The sequence below is a fragment of the Rhinatrema bivittatum genome, chromosome 8, assembly GCF_901001135.1.
Source record: "Rhinatrema bivittatum chromosome 8, aRhiBiv1.1, whole genome shotgun sequence".
Classification (NCBI taxonomy): domain Eukaryota; kingdom Metazoa; phylum Chordata; class Amphibia; order Gymnophiona; family Rhinatrematidae; genus Rhinatrema; species Rhinatrema bivittatum.
The window spans coordinates 28404589-28419469 of NC_042622.1; the positions used below are offsets into that span (position 1 = coordinate 28404589).

Below are 14881 nucleotides of genomic sequence, written 5' to 3' on the forward strand. Positions count from 1 at the left end.
TGAAGATTATCAAGTAGTCCCTTGATCTTCTTTGTTCCATACTAGATAAACACACAGTTGTTTCAATCCATCCTTGTAGTGATATCTAGATTGTGGATTCTCAGTGAGGCTTTCTGGATATCCAGAATGAATGTTTATTTGATGTTTTTGCATACACTTGGTTTATGTAGGAACAAAGCTAATTTTTGCATAGCTTGTTTACTCTGAAAATCTGGTTTGTTGAGAAACCCTGATATAAACCTCAAGAAATATATACTATAGCAAGAATAAAACAAATGGAGAAAAGCAAGTGTACCCTGAAACAGGAGAATTTTGAAGAATTTACCCAGCACTGCTGCTTTAAATTTAGCTTTTATAAAGAAAACCTTGTTAAAGCTTTGCCAGGCTTTCCAAAGGAAATGGAATTGCACTTCAGCCAAGCAGCCGTCCTAGAACCAGTGCTAGGCTAATTCCTTTGAGCTGCTAAGTCCTACTAAAGAAGTAAGTGGAGCAATGGGCTCTGCACTCCTGGGGCCAGGTTGGAAGGCCTAGTGAAGCATTCCACAGCTGCTGACAGAAGTTTGAGCTGCTGAATTATTTGTAGAGCGCAAAAAACATGCAGTGTCTGATTTTGGACAAAATGTCTCAAGGTTTTCATGTAGATTGCAGCACATGCAAATATACTGCATTGTCAGTGTTGGGAGCAGGATGTTAGCATATGTAATTAACCTTTTACATTGATAAGAATTTGGAATTTGAAGGTATTTAGAATATTTAAAAATAGTTTAAGCATAGTTGGTTATCATGTTATTCTCCTAGGACAAGCAGGATGGTAGTCCTCACACATGGCTGACATTATCAGATGGAGCCCGGCATCAAAAACGTAGGTCAAATTTTCTAGAAATTTTGACTGGCACACTGAGTGTACCACTATCCATGTAGGGTCCTTCTTCAGTCTCTCTTCTTTTCCATGGAGCAGTTGTGGAGCTTGTGCTCTTTTTTCCAGAAAGCTTTCCCTTCCAGGGCCCTCTTGATTCATCTGGGTTTTTTTTAGTTAGCGGTGTGGTAAATTTTATTTTACCTTCTGTGTGGTCAATTCCCGGCAGTGCTGTCCTCCGGTGTCTGCTGGTTATCGACGTGCGCCAGTCTTCTTTTTGTATGGCGTCGGGTTTTCGTCGATGCCCCCAATGTCCTCAGACTGTGTCCCTCACAGATCCGCACGAGGTGTATATCTTATATGCCTGGGGCATCACATGACCTCCAGGGCTGTCCGATTTGCCACCAGATGGACCCCCAAGAGCCAGAATGCCTGCCTAGATAAGATAGAGAAGCTGTTCGGATCGAAAAAGTCTGACCCTCAACACCGGCGTTGGGAACATCGACGCCAAAAGGATATGGAGAACCGATGGACACCGATCCCTCTGTGTTCATCCCACCGCTGGGGCCTCCAGTGGAGAGGGATGCTGGGGATCAGCAGTTGTCTGTCTCCTCTTGCTTGAGGACTTCAGGTTCATCTCCTTCATCCTCTGCGCCAGGGTAAGACTAGGCCGTGCACCGTAGAAGTGACCCTGTAGCAAGGAGATATTGCCTTCCATCGAAGCCGGGGGTCTGAGGCATTCCCCACTGATTTTTGAGGCTGGGTACCAGTTTCCCTTGGGGCTCCAAGGGAAATCTGGTTACGCCGCCGCCTACTCAGGCTGTCCTGTCCTCGGCGGCTTTTGAGGAGGAGCTTACGCGTAGGGTACAGTTGGCGGTTGTTCGAGCCCAGCAGGGTATCGAATCACTGGCCCCTCCAGCACTTCCACCGGTGCCAGAGCCTGCCCCGTCGATATTGGCACTGCTCCTGGAGCATCTTATTTATTTTATTTTATTTAAAAACATTTCTATACCGTCTTTTCACAAACAATAGTTGACCAAAATGGTTTATAAAATTCTCAAAATAAAATAGATATCAACTAATTAAGTAAATAAAAATATAAACATAAAACAATATAAAATCCAAAACAAATATAAAACAAAAGATAGTAAAGTTAAGAAAAAAATACAATGGATACTTTAGGCCCTACTTCTAAATTAAATCTCCTTAGATTTTAAATTAACTATACTAGATTTAATACAAAAACAGAATAAAGTCAGAAATCACTCAATAAAGATGTCAAACCAAACTTCGCAAAAAGTTTCATCTGGTTTACAGTAGTATGAATAACTGGAAGTCAAAAAACAGTATATGAGATCTCAGGACATTGTGTTCATTCCTTCTTGTTCTGCGAATGCTTCTTTGAATAAATATGTTTTTACTGATTTTTTAAATTCTTTGTGGTTAATGATTTGTCTCAGGGCGTTTGGGAGTGAGTTCCAGAGTAGGGGGCCCGCTACAGAGAAGGCTCTTTCTCTGGTTATGTTTAATCTTGCAAGCCTAATTGTGGGAACATCCAATAGATTTTTACTAGGAGATCTGAGGCTTCTAGTTGGTTTATAAAGCCGCAGTGTGGTGCATAACCAGGTTGAATCGGGATTATATAGTAACGAGTGAATTAATGATAGTACTTTGTATTTGACTAGGAATTTAATTGGAAGCCAGTGTAATTTGGATAAAATGTGCGTAATGTGATGTCTCATTGGTGATCCAGTCAGTAAACGGGCTACAGCATCTTGAATCTGCTGTAGGTTTCAAAGTGGAGTCAGGCAAGCCTAAGAAAAGACTGTTACAGTAATCTAAGCCGGAGAAAATGAGAGATTGAAGAACTGTTTGAAAGTCGGATTTGAATAAAAGAGGTTTTAATCTTTTTAACGTATGAAGTTTGAAGAATGAGTTTTTTTACTAAGTTTGAAACAATGCTTGTTAAAGATAAATTTGTATCCAGTTGTATTCCTAGATTGCGAGCTACTCTCTTAATTTCTATCACCTCACTTTCCTAATGTAATTAATGAAGGTGGACAGTTTGCAGGGTTTTCTATTACACTTAACAGTAAGAACTCAGTTTTTTTGGTGTTAAGTTTGTCTACTATGACTTAACCATTGCTCAATTGCCTTAATGTAGATTTTACATAAGGCGATTAGTATCGGCCCATGAGGATTTATACGGAACAAAGAGTTGTATATCGTCCGCATAGATCTTAAATTGGATATCTAATGTTGATAGTATTTGACACAATGGCAAAAGGTAGATGTTAAATAATACTGGAGACAGAGAAGACCCTTGTAGGACTCCCGTAGCTTGGGTATAGATTTGTGATGATTTGCCTTTAAGCCTTACTTGATAGCAGCGGTCACTAAGATAGCTGCTGAACCAGTTGAATACTGTATTTTGTAATTCGATCGTTTGAAGTCTGGACAATAGTATCTTATGGTCCAGCGTATCAAACGCAGCGGAAATATCCAGCAATATTAACAAGAAGTCCGTGTTCGAATCACATCCTCTAACGTATGTGTCAAATGAGAGCAGAAGTGTTTCTGTTGAATAGTCCTTTCTAAACCCATGTTAATTTGGGTGTAGTATATCATGTTCGAGCAAGTATTCATTCAGTTGATATTAAATGAATGATTCTATTGTTTTAGACAAAGAAGTCAGAGTAGCAATAGGTCTAAGATTAGAAACATCAAGAAACGAAGTTGATTTTTTCTTTTGAATTGGGGTAATGGAGGCTTGTTTCAATTGATATGGACAGTTTCCAGATTCTAAAGATCTACCTTATAAATGGGCTCTGACCGGCCTGCAAATGCGCAGTAGAGAGCAGCTCTACTGCGCATACGCGGGCGGGAGAGCATGTCGGTCAGAGCGGAGCTAAGATGATGCTAGGAGGAGCAGCTGCGGCAGAGTGGCGGCGACGATATCGGGCGTGCCGAGCTACAGTAGGTGGGAGGAGCGGCAGCTATATCAGGAGTAAATGCAGCAGCGGGAAGGAGCAGCTGAGGTGCGCGCTGGGGAGGGATCCCCGGAGACCTCCCGTCTCCATGAGCGGGCCGCACTGAAGAGCACAAGAGGGAGAGGGAAGGGAGGGGATGAGAGTGAGGGATAGGATTGAGAGAGGGTGGGGAGTGACTTGGGGAAGAGGAGGGAGAATGAGGGGGGAAGGGGAGGGAGAATGAGGGGGGAGGTGAGAGTGGGGGAAGGGGGGAGGGAGTGGGAGGGAGAATGAGGGGGGAGGTGAGAGTGGGGGAAGGGGGAGGGAGTGGGAGGTGAGGGAAAAGAAGTGTAGATGGGTGCAGTGTCCGAAAACTGAACCAAAAAAAAAAAATTAATGTAGCCCGTTGTTACGGGCTTAACGGCTTGTTGATTTATTATTGAACATATTGTATCGGGACAGTGTTCTCCTAAGCTTTTAAAGATAGTACCAGAGCAAGGATTCAAAGGAGAGTTGGATGGTTTTTGCTTACTTAGTATCTTTTGAACTGTTTCCATTGAAATTTTATCAAATGAATTCCAATTATAAGATGGAGTAAGATCTGAGTATGTGGGATAAGGAAGATTTTTAAATTCAGAAGTTCTCCTTGGCATCCTCCCAGCGCAGCCAATGCCGGTGGTCAGGATGCCTCCTCCCAATGCTATCCCTTTTTTGGGATCCTTTGAGGAGGAGGAGGAGCCATCGAGGCCCTCAGTTCCACAGCTAACGTTGCCTGGTCCGGTTCTGGGTCCTTCGGGGCTTCTTGGTGCTGTTGGTGCCCAAGCCATTGGGCTTGAGAGGGCTTCCCCTACAGGCCCCTCCAGGCGATAGTAGTGATAATGACTCCGCGTACCTTCCCTTTGATCCGTCTCTTCCCGAGGACTTGACTTTTGCCTGGTTTGTACGGGCCATAGTTAAGGCCATTCCGTTCCAGCTTCTAACAGAGGAGAATGCTGGACATTCTCCAGTTTGTGGATGCTCCAAAGGAGATAGTGGCAGTTCCCATCCACAAAATCTTCAGGGAGTTGCTGCTTAGAATTTGGGAATACCCCGTCTCCAGTCAATAGGAAGGCCGATGCATTCTTCCTGGTCCAGCAGGCTACGGGGTTTGAGAAACGTCAACTCCCGCACCAGTCAGTCGTGGTGGAGTCAGTTCTTAAAGGGCTAAGCGGTCTCGTACCCATGCCTCCGGCCCTCCAGGGCAGGAGCATAGGATGCTGGATGCACTGGGGAGGAAGGTGTTTCAGGGCGCAATGCTGATTGCCCCGATTGCCTCCTACCAACTGTATATGACACAGTATTCTTGGAATCTCTGGAAGCAAGTCCAGGAACTGTCTGAGCACCTGCCCCAAAGCAGGATGCCTTTGCGGCAGTCATCCAGCAAGGGCTGGAATGCGGCAAGCATGAGGTACACTCCACCTATGATGTGTTTTGAGGTGGCGATGAGGGTGGAGGCCGCAGTGATTGGTGCCCACAGGATGGCCTGGCTTAGGGCCTCAGATCTCCACCGAGAAATACGCAGACCTATCCTGTACTGGTGACAACTTCTTCAATGACAAAAGTGAGGGATGCTGTGGCTCAGTTGAACATCAATGAGATCCTGCAGCATCTCTGCCAGTATATCATACCTGCTGTCCTCGGCCAGGAAGTCCTTGCGTCAAGGCCCAAGGAGGTTCTTTTACCACCAAAGGAAATATTATCCTCCTGCTTTTCGCACCCGGGCCCAGCGAGAGGGATATAGGGGCTGTTCTAGGCAGCAGCGGACCCCCAAATCTCAGCTACTGCCCCAGTCGGGCACTGTTATAGGATTTTGACTGGCTGAGAGGGGACGTAAGCCAACTACCGGTACCCTTGATGCAGGACCTTCGATTGGGGGCCGCATCCATCCATTTTACCCCCTTGGCTCACTTGCACATGTGCAGAGCTCAGTGGACCTTGTGGTCCCAGTGGCAGCAGGTGACACAGGACCTTCACGCCCTCGTTCGCATTACTTCGCCTCTCCGGAACTCCTTGTCTTGGTGGGAGTACCCTTTCAAGGTCCTCTGGTCCAGATTGTGTGAACTTACGGGTGCATCTAACCTGGGTTGGGATGCTCATGTCTAACGGCTCCGTACCAAGGGCTTGTGGACCGCCCAGGAAGCACATCGCCAGATCAACTTCCTGGAGCTTTGTACAATCCGGTATGTGCTCCGGGCATTCAGAGGTCGGCTGGTCAACAAAGTGCTCTTGGTCCAGGCCGACAACCAGGTGGCAATGTGGTACATCAACAAGCAGGAGAGGTATGGGATTGTTCCTCCTGTGCCAAGAAGTTGTTCAGATCTGGTCTTGGGCTCTGTCATAGGGTATGGTGCTCCAAGCTATGAATGTGGCTGGGAGGAGAATGTGGTGGGCGTACAGGATGAATCGTGCCTTCCAGCCCCACGAGTGGTCCCTGAAACAGGAGGTGGTGAATCGAATCTTCCGTCGCTGGGGAACCCCGGACGTGGATCTGTTCGCATCCTCCTGCAACAGGAAGGTGGATCGGTTCTGCTCCCTATACAGGGTGGATGGCAAACCAGCCTCAGATGGCTTGGTCCGCCGTTGGGGCAAGGGCCTTCTGTAATGCTATCCTTCACTTCCCCTAGTTCTGAAGACTCTCCTGAAGCTTCAACAGGACAGGGAAACTATGATCCTCATAGCTCCGCACTGGCTGAGGCAGGTCTGGTTTCCACTTTTGCGGGATCTCTCCATCCGGGAACTGATCAGTCTGGGGACTTCCCCAGACCTCATCACGCAGGATCATGGAATGCTGTGCCACCCCAGTCTCTGGACTCTGTCCATGACAGCCTGGATGTTGAGAAGTTAATCCTATAGCCCCTGGAGCTCTCTGATGTGTCTCAAGTCTTGGTGACTTCCAGGAAACCTTCCACTAGGAAGTCTTATGGCCTGAAGTGAGCATCGTGGCAGTGCTGGCTTAAAGACCAACTCTGTTCGTGTACACCTCTGTGCGATCAGTGCCTGTCACCATGGTGTGGATGGACTCGCCCATCTCTGTGCAACCCATTGTGGGCTGTTTTTATGAGGGGGTTACTACAGCTAAAACTATCTCTGAGGCCCCCCGCTTTCTACTGGGACCTCAATGTGGTGTTGGCCCAGTTCTTGTGACCTCAAGTACCTGACCTGGAGGGTCATACTTTTGGTCGCAGTCATGTTAGCGCTCAGAGTCAGTGAGTTTCAGGCCTTAGTGACGTATCCACCCTACATGAAATTCTTCCATGATAGAGTGATTTTGTGCAAACACCCTAAATTCCTACCTAAGGTGGTGACAAATTTCCATCTTAACCAGTCAATCATTCTGCCTACGTTTTTCCCCAGACCTCATTCTCACAAAGGCAAATGGCTTTATACAGTCTGGATTGCACGAGAACCTTAGCCTTCTATTTGAAGTGAATGGCAGGCCAAAGGCAGTCCACGCAACTCTTCATCTCTTTTGACAGAGTAGTTTGGGAGTTGCAGTTGCAGACCTTGTCTAACTGGCTGGCAGATTGCATTTCCTTCTGCCATGCTCAGGCGGGACCTCAGCTTGTGGGACATTCTGTCAGGGGCATGGCAACTTCAGTGGCTCACTTGAGAGCGGTCCCCATGGATGAGGTCTGTAAGGCTGTGACATGGAGTTCTCTTCACACTTTTGCCTCTTACTTTTAACAGCAGCACCTGTGTTATATTTAGGTGCCTGTTGGTCTTGCTTATTGTTCGGGAACAGCTTTTAGCTAGGGATTCACCCATGTGTGAGGACTACCATCCTGCTTGTCCCAGGAGAAAGCAGACTTGCCTATCTGTAAGAGGTGTTCTCCTAGGACAGCAGGATGTCAGTCCTCATGAAACCCGCCTGCGACCCTGCAGAGTTGGGTTTCCTTAGGTTTATTATTTTGATTTTTCGTAATTCTAAGTTATGAGACTGAAGAGGGACCCTACGTGGACACGTGGATAGTGGCATGTTGGGCATGCTCAGGGTGCCAGTCAAAGCTTTCTGTGCCGGGCTCCATCTGATGTCACCCATGTGTGAGGACTAATATCCTTCTATCCTAGGAGAATACCTGTTACAGGTAAGCAACTCTGCTATACTTCATTACACCTTTTCATGAGAATTAAAAAAATAAAAAATTCCCATCTTTTGCTCTGACCCTGTAGATGTTAGAGAATATGTCTAGACATCAGTTGAGGCACAGCAAGAAATTCATAGGTTTTCTAGCAAGCAGAAATATGCCTATATCGAACTTAAAATTAAAGGAAATTACTACTTTTACAAATTATTAGGCGTACTTTACGGTACGAGGAGAGCATCTTAAGTTGATGCCGATTTCTCTTCGTCTCCTTTTTCAGCTTGCATGTAATTTTCCTTTGTTAGGAAAATCACACACATTAGACATATCTGGAAATTGGTGTGGTCCTTCCCTTTTTGCAGCAAGGGTCGGGGCCACTCCAACAAAGTGATCTGTGTATTCCTTGCTGCTGCTGCTGCCTCCCCCTCTAGAAAGAAGTAGGGGAGGAATGACCGGGGAGAGAGAAATGAAATTTGGGGGTGATGGGGAGACTGAAGTGGAGAGGCAGAGTAATAGCCTCAATTTCTCACACATGCTCACACAAGCAAACCACAACTCTTTGGGCCTCTTTCACTTCCACACAAAATTGACCTCTTTTTGTTTGTGTAAGCACACACTAAAATGTTTGTTCAGTATAAAGAACACTTCCAATCTTGCTTTTTACTAGATTGTAAGCTTCACAAAATAGGGATTGTTATGTTAGCATTTCACAACCAGTGTGCCTTCAGACCTGATCAGGTGTGCCATGGAAACGTGACCACTGCCTCAACCAGAAACACCAGCAGTGGCTCTTAAATGTGTAGAAGCTCCTTCCTGAGAACCTATGTAATCTCATATACCACTTCTTCCTAGTTACAGTATGGGCTCTGAAGTGTGGTAATTAAGGGGCAGCATGCAGAGCATGGATAGCAAGACCCTGCTTTGTTCGGTATACACATTACACACTCCCCTTACTGAGCTTCTTCCTTTGAATTGTTCTAGCCTCTCTTTTATATAACCCCAAGTTGAGTGAGGCAGAGTTTGCACTGAGCACTGGATGTGCTCAGTGCTGATTATTGGGAACAGCACAGTGGAAGAGATCTGGCAGCCACATATAGCAGTCAAGGTAACTAACAAGCCAGCTGCCCATATCACAGGAGATAATCCATTGTGATGAGTGCGTATGTCTCTGCCCCCTCTCTCCATTTTAAAACTGGAAAGAGAGACTGGTGGGACTTTCAGTGCTTCTCTAGCTCTTCTTTTGGCCATATGAATCCTCTCAGTGTCTGCACTTTGTTCCCTGGAGGTCGGTGTGCCATACAACATTTTTGTTAATGTAGGTGTGCCTTGCACTTGAAAAAGTTGAGAAAAGTCTTGTGTATCGGTACAGTTCTGTGTACATCTACATAATGCGCTATATTATATAAATGGTTAGTAGCAAGCTGCATTAGTATTTCCAGCAAGTGTGCGGTACTAAACATGTGATGTATTCATGACTACATTTAGACATCATCAAGCAACCTGTTGTATGAAAGCTATAAATTCACATAAGCTGTCTCCCTGATCCCAGCAATGAATGTGCAGTATGCTTTGTATATTGCTTTCTTTGGTGCTGGCTACATGAGAACCTTAGTGACTTTGCTGTTGCTTTCCAAATTGAAATACCAGCAGCTGAACTTTGTTTGACATTTTTGCATCTTTGAGTCTACTGATTTTACTTTTGTTTTTGTTTTATTTTGTTTTTCAACTAACTTTATTGAATCTGACTCCCCTGTGTGCACGATTGATACCTTGTCTCTTCTAAGGAGAAACAACTAAAGTTGTTAAAGGTAATACATATCAGTTTTCATACCTCCTGTTTTCAATTCCTTTAGTGGTATCCTGGCTTCTGATATGCTTTGGGTTTTATAATCGTAATCTACTTTTTTTTTTTTTTTAAATTGCCTCCACAATTGCCTTGTGTTTTCAAGAGATACTCTACTGCTTAAATTAGACATTCTCTGTTAAGCTCCCGAGATCTGTTTTTGAAAGGCAAAGAAAAATCTCTTATACTTTTTTCCCCTCTTCCCCATATTTTTATTCAGGATTTTAAACAGTTTGAACCTAATGACTTTTATATGAAGAACACTACATGGGATGATGTAGGTTTATGGGACCCTTCGCTTACAAAAAATCAGGTTTGGAAGATTACTACTTTGATTAACAACTCCTATTTTGGGTGTAGTAATTTACAGAAATGTTTTTGTTTTTTTAAATATTTGAAGTGTAGCAGTTTCTTCTAATGTCTTATGGTATTTGAAAAATGGTTCTCCAAAGATGGTTACAATATTTATATGTTCTCAATCCAAAAATGAGGTGTACAGTATATATAATATGCATGCTGGAGAATTTGTTTTGTTGCATGTCATTTTCTTACACACTCTGATGGTCTTGTCTCCCTTTCTTTTTAAAGGACTATCGTACAAAACCATTCTGCTGCAGTGCATGTCCATTTTCTTCAAAGTTCTTTTCTGCCTACAAAAGTCACTTCCGGAATGTTCATAATGAAGATTTTGAAAATCGAATCCTTCTGAACTGCCCGTACTGTACTTTTAACGGGGACAAAAAGACTCTGGAAATGCACATTAAGATATTTCATGCTCCGAATGTTGCTGCACAGAGTGGAGGCATGGGCACTTTTAAAGATAAAAACAAGCATGAAAGCCTTAAACCTAAACAGGCTGACAGTGTAGAACAAGCTGTGTATTACTGTAAGAAGTGCACTTACCGAGATCCCCTCTATGAAATAGTTAGAAAGCACATTTACAGGGAACATTTTCAGCATGTTGCAGCACCTTATGTAGCAAAGGCAGGTGAAAAATCTCTCAATGGTGCAGTTTCTTTAAGTTCGAATCCCCGGGATGATAACAGTATTCACTGTAAACGATGCCTTTTTATGCCTAAGTCATATGAAGCTTTAGTACAGCATGTTATTGAAGATCATGAACGCATAGGATATCAGGTAACTGCAATGATAGGGCATACTAATGTTGTGGTTCCAAGGTCAAAACCACTGATGTTAATTGCTCCTAAACCACAAGAGAAGAAACAGCTAGGGATTCCTCAAAGGATGGGCCCAATGTCTTCAGGAAATATGCGCCCTCTTCCCTCGCAGCAAATGGTGAATCGACTCACTATACCAAAGCCTACATTAAATTCTGCAGGGGTAAATATGATGTCTGGTGTTCATATGCAACAAAATAGTTACGGTGTCAAATCAATGCCGCCAGGTTATGCTGTTGGGCAGCAAGTAAGATTAGGTATGAGTGGCAGTTCTCCCGTTTCTATTCCACAGCAGTCACAAACTATGAAACAATTAATACCAAGTGGAAATGGAAGGCCTTACACAGTTGGAACAGAGCAAAGATCACAAGCGCCTGTAAGATACTCAATTCAGTCTGCCAATTCATCTGCTGGCCTTTCATCAGCTCAGTTAAAACCAGCTTCATTAACTCCATCTCAAACTGCATCAAGAGCATTATCTCAAGTTAGCTCAAAACCACCTACATCAGCAGCTGTCGCTGCAGCTGCTGCAGCAGCAGCTGCTGCCACTGCAGCAAACAGTGCAAATAATTCTTCTACACAAAAATGGAAAATTTGTACAATATGTAACGAGTTGTTTCCTGAAAATGTGTACAGCGTACACTTTGAAAAGGAGCACAAAGCTGAGAAGGTGCCTGCAGTAGCCAACTATATAATGAAAATACACAATTTTACTAGCAAATGTTTGTACTGTAATCGCTATTTACCCACTGATACGCTGCTTAATCATATGTTAATCCATGGTTTATCTTGTCCATATTGCCGCTCAACTTTCAATGATGTCGAAAAGATGGCTGCTCATATGCGAATGGTTCACGTTGATGAAGAAATGGGACCTAAAACAGATTCCACTTTGACTTTTGATTTGACTTTACAGCAGGGTAGTCACACTAACATACATTTACTTGTAACAACATACAATCTGAGAGATGCTCCAGCTGAGTCTGTAGCTTATCATGCTCAGAATACTGCTACTCTTCCTCCTAAACCACAGCCCAAAGTTCAGGAGAAATCAGATGTACCGGTAAAGAGTTCACCTCAGACTGCAGTTCCCTACAAAAAAGATGTAGGCAAAACTCTCTGTCCCCTTTGTTTTTCAATCCTGAAGGGACCCATATCTGATGCTCTTGCACATCACCTACGGGAGAGGCATCAGGTTATCCAAACTGTTCATCCTGTTGAGAAAAAGCTCACCTACAAATGTATACATTGCCTTGGTGTGTATACTAGTAATATGACTGCATCAACTATAACCTTGCACCTGGTTCATTGCAGAGGTGTTGGAAAAACACAAAATGGGCAGGACAAAGCCAGTGCGCCAGCTAGACTAAATCCATCTCCAGCAGTAGCACCATTGAAACGTACCTACGAGCATGTAGAATTTGGTATGACAAAAAAGAGAAAATTAGAAGATGAAATTGACCCTCCTGTTGTCTTTGAGGAAAAGCCTGAAGAACCAGTAGTTTTGGCTTTAGATCCCAAGGGTCATGAAGATGATTCCTATGAAGCAAGAAAAACATTTCTTACAAAGTACTTTAATAAGCAGCCATATGCCAGTAGAAGAGAAATTGAGAAATTGGCAGCCAGTTTATGGTTATGGAAGAATGACATTGCTTCACATTTTAGTAACAAAAGGAAGAAATGTATCAGAGATTGTGAAAAATACAAACCTGGAGTCTTGCTTGGCTTTAACATGAAAGAACTGAACAAAGTGAAACATCGAATGGAGTTTGGTGCCGAGTGGATGTTTGAAAACCATGATGAGAAGAATTCTAGAGTCAATGCTAGCAAGACTGTTGATAAGAAAATTAACCTAGACAATGAAGATGATAGCTCCTCAGACTGCTATGAAAATGTGGAAGAGGAATCAAATGAGAGTGCTGGAGAGCAAAATTCTAGTGCTGATCTTAAGACTCCTGGTGATACTTTGAAAAAGAATCCAGAAGAATGCATAAACAAGGAGGTTACTGAAGAAAGTTCTGTTGAGTCCCTGGAAAAAGACCAAAAAGAAGAAACTGAACCAGCTGAGAAACCAAAACCAATGTTTGATGGCTCAAATAGTGAAGGTGATCAAGAAGACCCTACCGAATGGAAAGATGAAGTATCTCAGTCTGAAAGTGGACCAGGTTCACAGCAGGCATCTGACGTTGAAGACAATTCATCAGAGTTAAAACCAGAAACTTGGACAAATGATTCATCCCGTAGCAAAGATGGTTGTAAAAGCAAGCAAGCTGCAGGAAGAAAAGGGGCAAAGCTTGACATTGATGAAGAGCACTCAAAATGGAATGATAATTCTTATGGAAAAGCAGATGATTTTTGGTCTAAAGATCGACCACAGTGGAAAAATGCATCGGAAAATGAGGAAAGCTTGTCAAATCAGCAGATGGCATGGCAAAATAGCACAATTGACAGTGAAAATGGTGACCAGTTTAACAGAATGACCAACAGTGTCGCGGAGCCCATGCACAGCAGCTTAACTGGAGTAGGGCTGAGTAGCCAGCAAGCATGATCTGTTCATTGTAAACATCAATGTGATGCTGTGATCTGTAACAGTCTAAATATTTTTCATTTCATGATGACTGATAAGCTTAATTCTAATTGGTACTGTCTTGGAGTGCTAAGTCATTTGGCGATTGACACGGCCACTACTATTCCAGTGGTTCTTTCTAAACAAGATGTCTGCTGAGTTACTTGAGATTGCTGTTGCAACAAATACAGTAACAATGTGAAAAAATTTGGATATGCTGGTGGCTCCAGAATACACTCACAGAAGAGCAGATGTTTATCTGCATTTTATTGTTTGTTTTACACTCTTTATGTTAATTGTATGTCCTTTTTTTTTTAAGCATCTTTTTTCACATGTTAGTGTAGGGCCAACATATGAGCTACCAGGTCATTGTGTATAGTACACTTTGGGGGGAAAATTGATAATTTTTTCCATGTATTCATTCTGAATAGCTGAAATGTATATTTGTACAGTCTTTTAGACCTATTCAAGTGAAGCTTATGATATTGTTCTTGTGTATCCATCATAGAATTGTTTCTCTTTTTTAGTGTTGCCCTGCTGTGTAATAAATGCTGTATTTAGTTTACCTAGCAAAAAGCTTGAAACTGCTATAGTATGGACTTTTGACAAACTTAGTTTTTGCACATAACCTGTACAATCTCAAAATAGAGGCCAGCAACTTGAAGTTTACCTGGACTCTTGTATTATAGAATTTTCTTCTGAATATTCTTGACATGATAAACTGGTGTTTCAGATAATCTGTTTTCTGGAATCTTGTAAGCTAAAATCACATGCAAGAAAACAAGTTTGCAGCTACTAATTTTCACACCTTTTAAATCTGTATAAAATGTGTTCAAAGCAGCTTACAAAATCAAAATGCTGCATTTTTGAAAATTTAGTTTATTTTAGTTAACACCAAAATGGTGTATTCATTTCTACCATCTAATATGACACACTGTTGTAGTATGTATAATTTTGTGGTCTTTATTTCCCTTTGTATTCATTTAAGCATCTAAATAAATTGCTGTATTGTGCTTAATGTAAATATGTGCTTTATTACACATGTTCTTAGAGCCCTTTAGTTTAGTTCAGTGTCATGCCATTTAATTTCTTTGACAGAAAAGTCGTGAGGTTTAAATCAGGAATGTGCAGTTCTCTACTTAGCCCTCCTGTATAAAATAACCATTTCAGCAGTTTTGCCATATTTTAAAAAGGAAATAAGTTGTACTACATTTAGATTTTAGAGTTAATTGCTGTCTTTCCAAATTTGAGCTAAAGGCACGTTTGGTACAGTGTCTGCCCCAGTGGGTGAAGCAACTTGCCCAGGGTTGCAAAGGAATATCAATGGGACTTGAACCCTGGTTTTCAG

The 14881-nt window shown here is 42.9% G+C and overlaps 1 protein-coding gene across 6 annotated transcripts in view; it reads left to right on the forward strand.

Moving 5' to 3' along the window:
* ADNP (activity dependent neuroprotector homeobox) overlaps positions 1 to 14546 on the forward strand; it is a 64701-nt gene extending 50155 nt beyond the window's left edge. For 3 of the 6 annotated variants that reach the window (XM_029611694.1, XM_029611698.1, XM_029611697.1), the window contains exons 3-5: positions 9731 to 9754; positions 10010 to 10102; positions 10378 to 14546. In XM_029611694.1, coding sequence (XP_029467554.1) covers positions 9731 to 9754; positions 10010 to 10102; positions 10378 to 13515 — 3255 coding nt within the window. In that variant the 3' untranslated portion in view covers positions 13516 to 14546. The remainder of the gene's footprint in view (positions 1 to 9730; positions 9755 to 10009; positions 10103 to 10377) is intronic. The other 3 variants (XM_029611695.1, XM_029611699.1, XM_029611696.1) reach the window with 2 other exon arrangements.
* The last annotated feature ends 335 nt before the right edge of the window (positions 14547 to 14881 follow it).